Source organism: Apiospora hydei (assembly GCF_038363865.1).
Source record: "Apiospora hydei strain CBS 114990 chromosome Unknown utg000009l_segment0_segment0, whole genome shotgun sequence".
In the NCBI taxonomy this organism is placed as follows: Eukaryota; Fungi; Ascomycota; class Sordariomycetes; order Amphisphaeriales; family Apiosporaceae; genus Apiospora; species Apiospora hydei.
The window spans coordinates 1-16664 of NW_027117368.1; the positions used below are offsets into that span (position 1 = coordinate 1).

The 16664-nt window shown below is 45.8% G+C and overlaps 1 protein-coding gene across 1 annotated transcript; it reads left to right on the forward strand.

Moving 5' to 3' along the window:
- Positions 1-14519: 14519 nt before the first annotated feature.
- Positions 14520-16483, forward strand: PG997_011710 (uncharacterized protein; the record flags this gene model as incomplete). The annotated part of the gene is made up of 2 exons (XM_066816025.1): positions 14520-16345; positions 16399-16483. 2 exons carry the CDS (start codon positions 14520-14522, stop codon positions 16481-16483), a joined length of 1911 nt encoding a protein of 636 aa, XP_066661717.1.
- Between the last annotated feature and the right edge of the window lie 181 nt (positions 16484-16664).

Genomic DNA, 16664 nt, shown 5'->3' on the forward strand with positions numbered 1-16664 from the left:
CCCTAACCCTAACCCTAACCCTAACCCTAACCCTAACCCTAACCCTAACCCTAACCCTAACCCTAACCCTAACCTAACCCTAACCCTAACCCTAACCCTAACCCAACCTAACCCTAATTACTTTTATTTTTACCCTTATTTTTTTAATATACTTATATTATTACCCTTACTTTTTTATTTTCCTTTTTTTTAATCTTTACCCTTCCCTTTTTTAACTCTTACCCTCACTTTTTTTAACCCTTACCTTTATTTTTACTTTTTTTTATTTATTATATTCCTTTTTTTTTACCTTTTTTTATCCTTACCTTTATTATATTACCTTTTCTTTTACTTTTATTTTTTACTTTTAATATTCTTTTTATATTAATATTTATATCTCCATTTTTATTTTTATTCTTATACCCCTTTTTTATACTCACTTTTTACTCATATTTATTTTTCTCTTATTTTTTTTATATTTATTTATATTCTTTCTTTTTCTTTCTCTTCTTTTCTCTTCTTTTCTTTACCCTTATTTCTACTTTTATTTTCTTCTTTTTCTCTTTTTACTTTTATATCCTTACCTTTATATTTTTACTTTCATATTCTTATTCTTATATTTACTATTATTCTTATTTACTTTCTCTTTTATTTTTATTTCTTTCCCTTTATTTTCTTCATTATTTTTTTTTTCATTAATTTACTTTTTCTTTCTCTCTTTTTTTACCTTTATTTTTACTTCCACTTTTATTATTATTTATTATTACTATAATTTTTATTATAATCTATTATTATTATAACCTTTATCCTTATAATAATCCTTATTTTTATTATAATTTTTACCCTTACTATAATTCTCACCCTCTCTCTTACCTTTACTTTTATAACCCTCCCCTTTTTTTAATCTTTCTCTTTATAACCCTCCCCTTTATAACCCTCCCCTTTTTTTTACTTATATTACCTTACCCTTATACTTATAATATTATTTTTATTACCTTTACCTTTATTATATCCTTTTTTTTACTTTTATTTTTTTTATATTTATTATATTACTTTTATTCTTACTTTTATTATCCTCTTTATTTTTAACCCTTACCCTCACCTTCTTTTTAACCCTTACCCTTACCTTCTTTTTCTTTCATACTCATTATATTACCTTTATTCTCACCCTCACCCTTTTAACCTTTACCCTCCTTTTTAATCTTTACCCTCCTTTTTTTTAATACTTATTATATTACCTTTATTTATAACCCTTACCTTTTATAACCCTCTCCTTTATAACCCTCACCTTTTTTAACCCTCACCTTTATAACCCTTACCTTTATAACCCTCACCTTTATAACCCTCACCTTTATAACCCTTACCCTTTTTCTCACCCTCCTTTTTACCCTTATAAACCTCACCTTTTCTTTTACCTTTTCTTTTATATTTATATTACTTTTACCCTCACCCTTATCTTTTTTTAACTCTTTTTTTATATATATTATTTTTTCACTTTTCCTTTTACCTTTATTTTTTTAACCCTCTCTCTTTTTTATACTTATATTAACTCTCTTTTTTTCTTTCTCTTTTTTTTCTTTTTCTTTTTTTCTTTCTCTTTTTTTCTTTCTCTTTTTTTCTTTCTCTTTTTTTTCTTTCTCTTTTTTTTCTTTCTCTTTTTTTTTCCCTCTATACTTATTATATTTAATATACCCCTTTTTCTCCTTTTTTCTATCCTTTTTTTATATTTATTATATTACTTTTATTTTTATATAACCCTTATTTTTACTTTTATTTATAACTTTTATTTTTATTTTTATCTTTTTATACTTATTATACTACTTTTATTTTTATCTTTATAACTTTTACCTTTTTTATTACTTTTCTTTTTTTTATACTCCTTTTTTTCTTTTATATTTACTTTTTTTTTATTCTCTCTTTTTTATACCCACTTTTTCTTTTACCTTTTCCCTTTTTTATACTTATTTACATCCTTTTTCTTTCCTTTTTTCCCCTTTTTTTTCTTTCTCCTTTTCCTCTCTTTTTCTCTCTCTCTTTCTTTTTTTCTTACTTTTACCCTTACCCTTACTTTTATTTTTACTCTTATTTTTATTACTTTTATTTTTTTATATTTATTTTAACCTTTTTCATTTTTTATTTTTATAACCCTTATCCTTATAACTTTTACCTTTTTCTTTATTATTTTTCTTACTCTCACTATAAACCTCTTACCCTCTTTTTTATTTTTAACCCTTACCCTTACCTTTACTTTTTCATACTCATTATATTACCCTCACCCTCACTTTTCTTTTTCTTTTCTACTCATTATATTACCCTCACCCTTATAACTACTTATAATATTACTTTTATTACCCTTACCTTTATTATATTCCTCTTTTTTTACCTTTATTTTTTTATACTTTTTATTTTATTTTTATTTTTACCCTTACTATCCTCTTTATTTTTAACCCCTACCCTTACCTTCTCTTTTATTTTTAACCTTTACCCTTACCTTTATTTTTAACCTTTACCCTCACCTTTTTAACCCTCACCTTTTTTAACCCTCACCTTTTTTTAACCCTCCCCTTTTTTTAACCCTCACCTTTTTAACCTTTACTCTCCCTCCTTTTTTTTATATTCATAATATTATCCTTTTCTTTACTTTTACTTTTACCTTAAACTTTTACCCTTACCCTCTTTTTTTTATACTTATAATATTACCCTTTTCTTTACTTTTACTTTTACTTTAAACCTTTACCCTTACCCTCTTTCTTTTATACTTATAATATTACCCTTTTCTTTACTCTTACTTTAACCGTAAACACTCTTTTTTATACTTATTTTTACTCTTTTCTTTTTATATTTATTTATATCCTCTTTTTCCTTTTTTTCCTCTCTCTTTTTTTTTTTTTTTACTTTTACCCTTACCTTTACTTTTATATTCTCCTTCTTTTATTCTTACTTTTATATTTATTATTATTTTTACTTACTTTTTCTTTTACTTTTCTCTTTTTACCTTTATTTTCTTTCTTTTTTCTTTTTTTTTTTTTTTTTTTTTTTTCTTTTTTCTTTTTTTCTTTTTTCTTTTTTTCTTTTTTCTACATTTTCTTTTACTAACCTTTTTTATTTCTTATACCTTTTCATTTTCTTTTTATTACCTTTACCTTTACTTTTATTTTTTTTATACTTATTATATTACCTTTATTTTTACCTTTATAACCCTCACCTTTTTTATTACTTTTATTTTTCTTTTTATACTCTATTTTTCTTTTATATTTACTTTTTCTTTTACCTTTTCCCTTTTTATACTTATTTACATCCTTTTTTTTTCCTTTTTCCTCTCTTTTTCCCTCTCTCTTTCCTTTTTTTTACTTTTACCTTTACCCTTATTTTTATTTTTATTTTTAATTTTCTTTATATTTATTAATTTTATTTCTTTATTTTTATAACCCTTATCTTTATAACCTTTACCTTCTCCTTTATTATTTTTCTCACTTTTACTCTTACCCTCTCACCCTTTTTTATTTTTAACCCTTACCCTTACCTTTACTTTTTATATTCATCATATCACCCTTACCTTTACCTTTACTACCACCCTCACCTTTACCTTTCTTTTTCTTTTATACTTATAATATCACCCTCACTATATTACTTACCCTCACCATTACTCCACTTTTTTTTCATACTCATTATATTACCTTTACCCTTACCTTTACTTTTTATTTATACTTATTATATTACCTTTATTCTTACCCTTACCCTCCTTTTTATTTTTAACCCTCACCCTTACCCTCCTTTTTTTCATACTCATAATATTGCCCTTTTCTTTACTATTACTTTTACTTTAAACACTCTTTTTATACTCATTTTTACTCTTCTTCTTTTTATACTTATTTATATCCTCTTTTTCCCTCTTTTTTCTTCTCTTTTTTCTTTTCCTTTACTTTTACCCTCACCTTTGTTTTTATATTCTCCCTCTTTTATTTTTACTCTTATATTTATTATAATTATTATTTACTTTTTCATTTACTTTTTCCTTTACTTTTTCCTTTACTTTTTCCTTTACTTTTTCCTTTACTTTTTCCTTTACTTTTCCCTTTATACCTTTATTTTCTTTCTTTTTTTTATATTTTCTTTTTACCCTTTTTCTATTACTTACCTTTTTCATTTCTATTACCTTTTCACTTTTTTTATTTCTATTTCTATTTTACCTTTACTTTTATATTTGTTTATTTTCTTTTCACCTTCTCTTTTTACCCTCTCTCTTTTCATTACTCTTATTTCTCCTTTTATTTTTATTTCTACTTTTTTTATTCTTATTTCTTTATTTTTCTTATTTATTCTTATTTTTATTTTTTATCCCTTACTACTACTATTTTTTTACTATTACCGTATTTCTCGCTATACCGCTCACTATTATTTCTATTACTATTATTTTCTCTTTTACTTTCACTTTTTTCTTTTATACTTATAATATTACTTTTACTATTATCCTTACCCTTACTATATCCCTTACTATATCCTTCACTACTACTATATCCCTTACCACTATCGTATCCCTCACTATTACCGTATCCCTCACTATATCCCTCACCACTACAGTATCCCTCGCCATATCCCTTACCCTTACTATATTTATCACTCGCACTATACTTATTACCTTTATCTTTTTTTATTATATTTATATTTTTATTTATTATTTTCCTATATTATATATTTTATTATTAACTTATATAATTATTTCCGGAATCTTTTATCCGTATTTTATTACTTTTTTACTTTTATTTTTATATTTATTTTATTTTTATTTTATTTCGCGTTATTATAATTATTATTATATTTTACTGTTTTACTTCTTTTTATTTTTATTTTTACTTTTTTTTTATTTGTTTTATTAATATTTCTTTTTTATTATATATCTTTTATTTTTTAGTTTATATATTTATTCTTTTTTATTTTATTTCATAATAAATATCTTCATTTTTTAACCCGTACCATTACCCTCGTTTACCTGATTTGCGATATAATAACCCGCGGGCGACACTACCCTATAAAATATATTATTTTCAATAAACGACACTACTATATAAAATATCCTGTCTCCGACGGGCCAGCTCCGCAAACCGACGGGTCCCACCACCCTGTAAAAAATATTGTCTCCGACGGGCCAGCTCCGCAAGCCTGCGGGCGACACCACCCTGTAAAATACATAATTTTTAACCAACGACACCACTATATAAAATATCCTGTCTCTAACGGGCCAGCTACGCAAGCTTCAGGGCGACACCACCCTATAAAATATCCTATCTCCGACGGGCCAGCTGCGTAAGCTTTAAAGATATCTCGATTAAATATAGTATATTTAACGAGATACCTTAAAAAGCCACATAGTCCGTTTAATCGTAGCCTAAATTCGTAAAATAAATATACTAGCCGCTTTAAATAAACACCACCGAGACCATTATAACTAAAACCACCACAACTAGGACCACCACGACCAAGACCACTACGACCAAGACTACTACGACCAGGATAAGAAATAAAATTGTTTATGTTCACTTCTCTAATAAAACACTATAAGATTATTAAATACCTGGTCGTCGTCAAATCGACCAATATACAAAAGCCAACATCAACGACATAAAAGCCGTAGATTTCGCTCGCGACAACGAGTTCACAAAGTCCTTGTATTATTAAAACACAACCAGGACCACCACGACCAGGACCACCACGACCAAAACCACCACGACCAGGATAAGAAATAAAATTGTTTATATTCACTTTTCTAATAAAACACTATAAGATTATTAAATACCTGGTCGTCGTCAAATCGACTAACATACAAAAAGCCAACATCAACGACATGAAAGCCGTAGATTTCGCTCGCGACAACGAGTTCACAAGGTCCTTGTATTATTAAAACACGACCAGGACCACCACGACCAGGACCACCACGACCAGGACCACCACGACCACCACGACCAGGACCACTACGACCAGGACCGCCACGACCAGGACCGCCACGACCAGGACCGCCACGACCAGGACCACCACGACCAGGACCACCACGAAATATTGGAGCTACCTTGTAGCGGAGATAAAACCGGCGGCAGCGAGGTCTACGAGGCCGCGGCGACGACGAGGCCTGGTGCGTTCGATAAAGCGCGGCAAGATGCAGGACCACGATAACCACGACCACTACGACGAAGACTATACAGATTAAAACGGTTAGCGTTATTTTAATAAACGCTATAAAAGTAATAAAACTAAAAAAATAAAGATTAAAAACTCGATAATATAATCGCTCGCCACGCCGCGAAAGCGTTTGTAACAACCGCCCCGTCAACCCGCCGCGTTCGGCAAAGCCACCCGGTATACGATTCGTCGCTCGCGTCTATATCGAACGCTTCTCGTAACAGCCTCTGTAGCGACTGGCTCGTCCCGGCCAGCATCGCTACCGGGAGTACCGTATCGATCCAATCACACTCGCCCCCGGCCACCCCCTCGCCTTCCGCCCCCGTACACCACCCCTGCGGCAGCCCACACCGGTAACAGCAGCTATACTCGCTAAATCGCAGCCTTTCTCGCCACGTACGATACTCGGCCGCCCGGATCGTGTGGCATACCCGAAATGCGTGCGAAACCTTCCTTTGTAACGCTTCCGGCCGGCCCCGTTGTAACCACTTGACGAAGCAGACGGGGCACTTCCCTTCCCGTACCTCGTCCAGCCAACGTTGTAGTACCCGGTCGGTTTCGTGCTTTTTCCGGTACCATTGCTGGAGCCGGCCCTCGCCCTCGCCCTCGCCCTCGCCCCTACTCTGACCCTCGCCCTGACCCTCGCCCGGACCTTGACCCTCGCCAGCACACCGGTCACACGGCTCGCCTTGAACCCCTGCGCAGTCCCCGCCTTGCCCGTCCAGAAACGTCCCGAACACGACCCGCCGGCAGTCGACGCTCTGCACGAACCACGCCATCGCCTGCCGGTTCAGCTGCTCGACGTCGCTCCTCTGCGGATCCTGCCACGCCGGCCGTCCGTCCCACACGACCACCGAATCGACCGTCTCGCCTTCCCGCCGCCCGCCCCGGCCCGTCTGCTGCGCGAAGTCCACCAGCCCGTACGGCAGCCCCGCGTGCACCACCGCCACGATCCCTTGAATGTCGACTCCGGTCCCCAGCCCCGTCGTCGCCGCAATCCAGCTGCTGCCGGCTTTACCGCTCACCCACGCCTCGAGCCGCCCCCTCCGCGTCGCCTCGTCGACGTCGCTGTGATAAAACGCGCAGCCGATCTTGTCCGCCAGCCCCTCGCACGCCTGTTTCGACCGGCAGTACACGACCCCCTTTTCGTCCTTCCGCCAGCCGCGTTGCAGCCGGATTACCGTACGGATCACCTCGTCGTCTACCGCCGTCGGCCCCGGCGCTACCGTCGTTACGCGGTATCGGATATTCCGCTTGATCGTCGACGCCCGTACGATCTCGGCGTCCTCGGCCAGCATCACCTGCCGGAACGCGCGCTCGAGCCGCACCGGCAGCGTCGCCGTAAGCAGCACCACGGGGCAGTCGAACCGGTGCAGCTCCCGGAGCTCTTCGAGCCGCGGCCGGTACGCGGCGTCCATCAGCACGGTATGGCACTCGTCGATAAAGATGCGCCGGAGCAGCCGCCTCGCGCGTAAACTGTCGGCGTACGCGAGAAACTCGCCGCCGATCGCGACGTCCGCGCTCACGACGACGAGCCGCGCGACCCGGGCTTGTTCTTCGCGCCCCTCGACCTCGGCCGGCTGCCAGTGTAAACAATCCAGCCCGGCGTCCCTCGCGCGTCGCACGAGATCGTCGATTAGCGCGGTGAACGGGACGACGACGATACTCACGCCGGCGTGCATGTCGGGCAGCGCCGGCAATTGAAACAACACGCTCTTTCCGCCCCCGTCGGGAGCACGACGATAAGCACGGCGTTGCCGCGTAGCGCCAGCACCCGACGGGCGCCGTCTTCCTGCTCCGCCGACCGCCAACGCGCCCCTTTTCCGAGCAGCGTCTCGAGCGCGCCGTCGGCTTTTTGTTGTTGCCGCGCGGCCGCGTCGTCGGCCGGGGCCTGCTGGTGTCGCTTCGCCGTCTGCTCCGCCTTTCGACCCTCGTCCTCGCCGCCGTCGGGGTGGTTGCGTTTTCGGCTGTGGTCGCCGCTGCTGTCCGTCCTTTCGCCCTCGCCGCCTCCGTCGAGATAGCGGTGCCAAAGCCGGCTGATCTCGCGGTAGTTGGCCACCATCTGCGGCTGGAGTTGGCCCGGGAACCGAACGTCGACGGCGTAATGCTGGCGCGCGGTCGCGGTGCTGTGCGTCGCTTGCAAGTCCCACATCGACTCGATCCGGGCCCCTCGCCGCGCCTCCCCCGTCGCCGCGTCCCGGACGAGCCCGCCCCCGGCCTCGTCGTCGCTGTCGGCCTCCCCCGCGAGTTCTACCTCGACCTGCCGGATCACGAGCCCGCGGATCGTGCGGCCCAGCTCGATCGCCACGTGCCGGTAGCTGGACACCGTGAGCTCGACCCCGACGTACCGGCCGGTTACGCGCACGAGCTGTTTCGTAAGCTCGGCCGTCTCCCACGGGCCCTTTTTTCGTCCGTCCTTCCACAGCCAGTCGTCGAGCGACGGCGCCGCCCCCGGTATGCCGGCCTGCGCCTGCAGCAGCCGCTCGAACGGGAGCAGCCAGACGACGTACGCGACCATCATCTTTCCGACCCGCGCCGGCAGAAAACGCGCCACCTTCCGGCCGATACCGCGGATCGCTTTGCTTTTGTCGCGGTCGGTGACGAGCATCACGTCGCCGTCGAAAACGAACACGTTCCGGAGCAGCTGCTGCGTATCGCAGTGCCGCAGCGTCATCACCTCCGGCCCGCGGCCCGGCTGCCCGCCCCAGACGTGCGTGTTGACCAGATGGGCGCGCCGGAAGTCCTGCAGCCGGTCGAGCCAGCGCCGCACGGGCTCGTTCCGCCACCGCCCCCGCCGCCCGTCCCACAGCGTCGCGCGCGCGAGCCCGGCCAGCCGCGCGTGCCCCGGCCGCAGCCAGCCGTTGGCCTCGTGCGTCGCGAACGACCGGCCGGCGCCCTCGAACATGACCGTGTCGACGATGCGCGCGAGGTCGAGCGACCCCGCGAGCGCGCCCCAGCCGCCGAAGCAGAGCCCGTCCAGCAGCGCCTCGGCCTCGTCGACGACGGCGCGCGCGGCCATCCGCACGTCGTCCACCCGGACGCGCTGCCCGAAGTAGCGAAGCGACTGCCCCTCGGCCTCCCACAGCACCCGCGCCGCGCCGCCCTCGTTTCGGCGGTGCCCTTCCCGTACGTCATCCAGCGGACGATGGTGCTGACCGGCGTGTTCGTCCCGTCGGCGAGCCACGCTCGATGCTCCCGTTTGAATTCCTCGACCGCGTCGGCATCGACGGCCTCCGGGTCCTCGGGCTGGCCCTCGAACGCCGCCTCGAGCAGCAGCGCCCGCGCGCACCAGAGCAGCCCCGCGAGCCGCGGGGTGTAATGCTTCGCCTGCCGCCACGCGCGCCGCGTAACGTCGATCCCGAGCACGGCGGCGAAGTGCAGAAGCGGGCTCTCGAAGACGCGGCCCCCGAGCTTCTGCTGGAGCGAGTACACGCAGAACTGGAAGACGGCGCGGCCGAGTAGCCCGCGGGCATCTGGCTCCTCGCCCTCCTCTTCCGCCGCCTCGGCCGCCTCCTCCCCCCTCGTCGAGCGCCGCGACCACGTCGGCCAGCGCGTCCCACTGCCGGTCCGCGAACCGGATCCCCCGTTGCGCCCCGGCCTCGTCGCGCCCCAGCTCGTACGCCCGCACGCAGTAGCAGAGATAGCGCCGCCAGTACCCCCGGTACGTCTCCATCGTGTCGGGGTGCTCTTTCGCCCCGAACGGCCGCGCCGCCGGCCGGCCCGGATCGGTGCTCGCGAGCCAGCGCCGCGCCTCGTGCGGCACCCACGCGAGCCGCTCGAGCGACCGCGCCACTTCCCCGTCGAACGCCCCCGCGAGCCGCGCCAGCCGCGCCTGCGCCGCCCGCGCGTCCGGGTCGCGCAGCTTCGCCCGCGCCGCCCGCGTGACGGGGGGCCGCGCTCGCCTCGTACAGCGCCACCAGATCCTTCCCTTCCAAGTGCCGCGCCCAGCCCATCTCGCGCACCCAGACCGAGTCGCCGTCGATCCCCGCCGGCCCGTCGGCCACGCGCCGCCGCGCCTCGTCCTCGGCCGTCAACTGCGTGCCGTACGCCGCGAGCATCGGCTCCCAGCCGTCGTCCCGCTCTCCGCCGCTGTCGCCGCCCTCGCCCTCGCCCTCGCCCGCCACGATCCAGTACCGCGCGTGCCGCCCCGGCGAGTACGACTGCAGCGTCACGCGCGTCCACCCGCGGCCCGCCCGTCCGGCCCTCGCGTGCTGCGGCGCCGTCCGCGCGTGGTGCGTCATGTTGTTATAATTCACCGTCCGGTACGCGCACCCGGCCGAGGCGCACGCGTACCCTTCGAGCCGCGCGAGCCCCTCGACCGCCGCGCGCCCGTCCGCCGGCAGCTCGACCGTCGCGGGGTCGCGCGCGCCGCCTTCGACCGACCGGCATCGCGCCAGCACCCGTTGGAGCCGTTCGCCCGTGAACCGGTGCCGGTTGCGAAAGTGCGACGCCGCCGCGCCGACGCCCGCCCGGCAGAGCAGGCAAAGCACGACACGGCGACGCGCGTCGATAACGACGACGTCGGCCAGATCGTTTTCCGCGTTCATCCGTGTTTTATACGATCGAGTTTATTCAGGGTTTATTATATTATTAAAAAAAAAAAAATCGAGTGTTTCGTATACATCGTACGCGTCGTTCGCGCGAAATCCCCTGCGTCGTACGGCGTAACGCCGATAACCCCAACTCTACCCTAAATTACCCTAAGTGGGGGCGCGCGCGCGCAGCCAATCCGCGCGCTCGTCGTACGGGAACTCGTCGTACGGGAACCGGCCCGTGCGCGGGCCTCACCCCACGCCCAACGGGCGCTCGTTCTCGGAGAACGGCGGGGGAATGGCGGGCAGTTTTTACCCGTACCGGTAAAAAATATAACGATAAACACAGCGTTTCCTCGTAATATTAATACTTAACGAGCCGCGTTTTTTTATTTCGCCGACTATTAACGCGCCCCGTTTTTTAATAACGTTTTAAACGCGCCGTCGGCTTTTTATTACCCGCCTGTTTAACCGCGGGGTTAAACGTTAATTAGGACCGTTTCGCCGCCGGCGTTATAACCGTAAAATTTTCGTCCGTTTACTTATTTATATAACGTCGTTTTTAATTTTTTTCGCCGTTATCGCCGTTATAATTAACGTTATTATTACCGTATTTAAAATAACGGTATTAAAACCGGTTAATTTCGCGGAAATTCGTTATTATTTATAATTAAAGCTAATTTAAAAATCGTATATTAACGGCGTAATATTACCGCGTTATCGCGCTGCTGTATATTACTTATAAATCTTATACCGATTTAAACCGCGCCTTTTTACGCGTTTCCCCCGTGGCCGCGTTTTTAACCGCCGCTTCGTCGCCGCCCCGGTCGTTATCGCCGATAAAATCGACCTCGAATTACCGTATAACGAGCCTGCGAACCGTTCGCTTTAACTTAATTATTACGTGCCGATAATCGGTTACTAATAGCTCGATTTTAACGTATTAACTCGTCGCGTATACTAATTATTTATTTAACTCGGCCGTTTATTACGTACCCGCTCGTTTATTTTTTTAAAATAACGGTACGAGCGTCGACGCCGCTTTTTATATATCGGTTTACGCTTTTTAAAAACCGTTTAAACGAGAACAATTAAATAACGTACGTAACTATTATTTTTTTAACGCGCGCCGATAAAAACCGCGCCATTTTTCGGCTAATACCTCGGATCGTTTTATTTTTATCGCGGTCTATTACGAATATTATTTCCTCGTCGATAATAAAAACGTTACGAAATAATTATTATATATCGCCGTATTATAACGTTATAATCTCCGGGCTACGGCCGGGCTATCCGCTTTAAACGTATATATTAATTAAATAAACGCGCCGGAAATTTTAAAGCCGTTCGAGTTAACGCTATATTAATTCGTTTCGCTACCGCCGTTTTTTATCGTTTTATAACGTTGCGCGCGTAAGCTCGATTAGCCGCGTATATCCCGGCCGTAATTAACTATTCGCCTCGTACGTTATAAACGACCGGCCGGCTCTTTCGAATATTACGGTATTAACAACGCGCGCAAAATCGAGCAAGGCCGCGAGCGTACCTTAATCGTTAAAATAAAGCCTATTTAATAACGCTTCGGTTTTATTAACGACGGCGCACGCTCTTTACCGGAACGCTTTAAACCGGATCCGCTGCCCGAAATAATATAATGTTTTTTTTTACCCCGTTTTTTACCGTACCGCCGACGTCCCGCCTTTTTACCGGCGAAACTTTTTCCGTATATTATTTAACGTATAATTATATTAACCGGCGTATATAAACTATTCGCGAACTACGCTTAGTGCTCTTATTTAAAATATTCGACGGCGTTAACGTTTACCGCCTCGGTATTTTTCGATTAGTTTTTAAACGCCGCCTCGAATAATAATACCCGCGCGTATTAAAGTAACCTCGCGAACTAATTTATATAATTTTTCGCTGCCCGTTATACCCGCCGCTTTATATTAATCCCGAACACGGCGACGAAATATAATAACGGGTTTTTAAAAACTCGGCCCCTTAGTTTTTATTAAAACGAATAAACGTAGAATTAAAAAATAGCGCGGCTTAATATCCTCCGCGCGTTCCGGTTTTCTTCGTTAATAACGTCGTTTTCCTCTTTTTCCTCCTCTTTATTTTTTTTTTTTTTTAAAACGCTTTAATTATATTAACTAACGCGTTTCACTACCGGTCCGCGAATTAAATCCCCCGTTACGCCTCCGCTTTTTTATATTTAAATTTATATATTTATATATAATAATAAAAATAACGTTATTAATACTTTTAATACCGGTTTATCGTGCCGGCGTGTTTTTTCGCGCCGAACGGCCGTCGCGCCGGCTTACCTAGATCGATATTTTCGAACTAGCGAAACGTTTCGTACGGGACTTACGCTACCCGTTCGAGCGACCGCGCTACCTCGTCGTCGAACGCGCCCGCGAACCGCGCTAGCCGCGCTTATTTTTCTTACGCGTAACGGTCGTATAGTTTCGCCCGAACCGCCGGCGAAACCGGGCCGGCGCCCGCTTCGTATAATATTATTAAATCTTTCTCGTTTAAGTGCCGCGTTTAGCTTATTTTACGTATTTAAACCGAGTCGCCGTTAAGCCCCGCGGGGCTTTTAATAATACGGCGTTACGCCGTTTTTTCGGCGGTTAATTACGTATTATACGCCGTAAATATTTATTTTTAACTATTATTTTATTCGCCGCTGTTTTCGTTTTTTTATTCTTTTTTATCGTTATTATCGTCGTTATTATTATTATCGTTCGTTATAATTTAATATTATACGTATCGTTTCGGCGTATATAATTATAAAATAATACGTTTTTAATCGGCTTTAACGTACGCCGTCCGCGCGTAATAAATTATATTTTTCGAATTTATCGTTTAATACGGGCACCCGGCCGAGGCGTATACGTAACCGGGGAGCTTCGTAAGCCTTTTAACCGCGGCACCCCCGTCGACCGGGCGTTTAACCGTCGCGGGGTAACGCGCGCCGCTTTCGATCGATTAACACCGCGTAAGCACCCGCTAAAACCGTTCGTCTATAAACCGGTGCCGGTTATAAAAGTACGCGGCCGCCGCGTTTACGCTAATACGGTATAATACGTAAAACGCGACCCTTCGAAACCGATCGAATACGACGATAGTTTTCGAATCGTTATATACGGTAACGATCGTTATAATCGCTTAAAAAAAGCCGAGAAAGTTTAAATATATTTTTATATTAAAAAAACTAAAATAATTAAAAATAAAATAATAACGAAATTTTAAATACGTGCTTTATTATTTACGATAACGATTTAATAAAATATAAAAAAAACCTTTAATAGCCGCGACCCTACGTAATTTTAAATAATTTTAAATAACCTTAAATAAAGCGGGGCCGCGCTACGAGCTAACCCGGTCGCGTTATTATATATAACGCGGTCCTACGAGAACGGGCCCGTGCGCGACGCCAACCCCACGCTAAACGGCCGGTTATTCTCCGTAAACAACCGCCGGAATAGCGCCTAGGATAAACCCCGAGGCGCTATCGCACGAGTGAAAGTAGATTCGGCCGGTAACTGGACTCGGAGCTTGCACTGGCAGGGGAGCAATTTAGGATAGAATCCCCACTGTCGGACCTGCTGCTGCCAGCTGTTGGCGCTGACAGGATGTGGCTCCGTCCAGTGGGACGGGCCGTTGCCGCCAAGCCCACGCTGCGGGCGCTAGGGAACAAGGCCCGAACCCGGATGCCTGCGGGGTTGAGACGCTGACAGTGTGTTTCTCAATCGAGGCTCTCCTTTCGACCGATAGATGGTTGCTTCTAGTTCATGAGTCTCGCGAGATCACCTATTTTGCGAAATGGAGCACGAAAACGCAGCCGCATTTCAATACGATCCTCTGCAGTCCTGCCATATCCGCATATTGGTTGTTCACCCTTCTCCAGAACCCAATGAGCAGATGGTGTGCTCATTGGTAATGCACAATCTTCAAAACAGCCAGGAGCTACCTTACGAAGCTCTGTCGTATGCGTGGGGTGATGAACGAGCCACGGTGCCAGTCAATATCAACCAGCAGCCGTTCTTATGCCGCCCGAACTTGCATGCAGCTCTCCGTAGGTTGAGAGGTACAGACAAAGCACGCCGTCTTTGGGTTGACGCTATCTGCATCAACCAAAACGACACTTCAGAGAGGAGCAACCAGGTTGGGCTGATGAGGACTATCTATTCCCAAGCACAAGTCGTTGGTGCCTGGTTGGGAGAAAGCACCACGGGGTCAGACAAGGGCATGGGGTTCTTGAAGTCAATGCATGACGGCATGATGAAAGTGCACGGGAGCGCAAGACCCATGAGAGTTGGCTCGGTCATGTCTCGGGGAGTGCGTAACGCAAAGGTGGTGATTGCCAGCAGGGACCAGACGATCCAAGAGTTCCAGGACTACTATGCACCGGTTTTTCGATCACTGCGAGACGGAGATGCTGACTGCATCGATTCACTGGACGAGGCCGTGGCGTTGCTGCAGCGGCCGTGGTGGATCAGGATGTGGACACTGCAAGAGAGCGTCCTAGGCCGGGAAGTCCTGGTCTTCTGCGGGCCTTCTGCAGTGCCAATTGACTACTTCTTCGAGTTTTCGTTCTTCATCTTTCTGTCCGTCAACTTCAGAATGTGGCCTGGCTCGGATGTTGGTGCGGTAACCAACATTCGTGCAGCGCGGTCTACGTCAGATGTGCGAGACCATGTCATACACCAAGGCCATGTCAGCCCCCTGCTGGCTCTTGACTCTGCCTGGCATCGAAAGGCGTCTGATCCACGAGACAAGGTCTACGGAATCATGGGTCTCGTTGGTAGTGCTTTCGACTTTGAAGCTGATTACAACTCGACGGTCGAGAGCGTGTACACGGCGGCCATGTCTGCTGTTATCATTAAGGATAAGCAGTTGACCTTCTTCGGATTGATGACACAACAATACGAGTTGAGGAACCCCAAGCTACCATCGTGGGTACCAGATCTGCAACTACATTCAACCGTCGAAAGCGACTATATCTCTGCCTTGTCTAAGCCACGGTTCGGGGACCAAGTATATAACGCAAGTCTCATGAACGTCCATGAAGACTACGTGATCAGTATAGACGGTAACGTCTTGAGTTTAAGCGGTATCGTGGTCGACCAAGCATCAAAGGTTGGCTCACAAGCTCCAGGCAGAATACTTACAAACGAGGACGAAGAATTGCAGGCATGGCGGACCGATATGGAATCTATACTTCGGCAGTGGCGATCTCTTCTTCCTGCACAGCAAATCTACGAACACACCACAGAGCCCATCATCCGTGCGTTCTGGAGATGCGTTCTTGCTGACCTGAGACAAGGCATGGTGCATCCGACCTATGACCCGGGAAGGCCCACTAGGCTGGACGAGAACGAAAGGCAGCAACTTGAGAAAGTCTTGGGCCATAGAGAGCATATAAGTACTCTGTTGTCCTTCTGGGCCAGCTTCTGCAAACTCCAGTTTCGGCAGCCAAGATTGATAGAGCAGTTCAGCCGGCGCTTCTTTGTGACTACTAACGGGTTCTTCGGGCTGGGACCGCCGTGGCTACAACATGGTGACACGATCTGCCTCCTGCAAGGGGGTCTTTTTATTTATGCAGTTAGGTCATTGGCGAACGGCTGTTGGCAATACATCGGGGAATGGTACGTCATTATCCATCGTTGGGTGTGTATTCTCACTAATGAAGGCGATGCAGTTACGTCCATGGTATTATGGATGGGGAGTTGGTTATTAAAGCTGAACAGGGCCTCCTTGCTTATCAGGACTTCAAGATCAGATAATCGCTGGGAAAATACGAGTGACTCGAGTTCGCGACTTGAATAATTATCGTCCCTGAAGATACCGGTCATGCTATTCTCCGGTCTAGGCGGTCACTGTCTGATCTCACTGATCACATTGAGGCTGAGCGAGCATTGACGGACGGTGGATTCGCGCATCTGGTTCATCAACGACTTCTGGGCC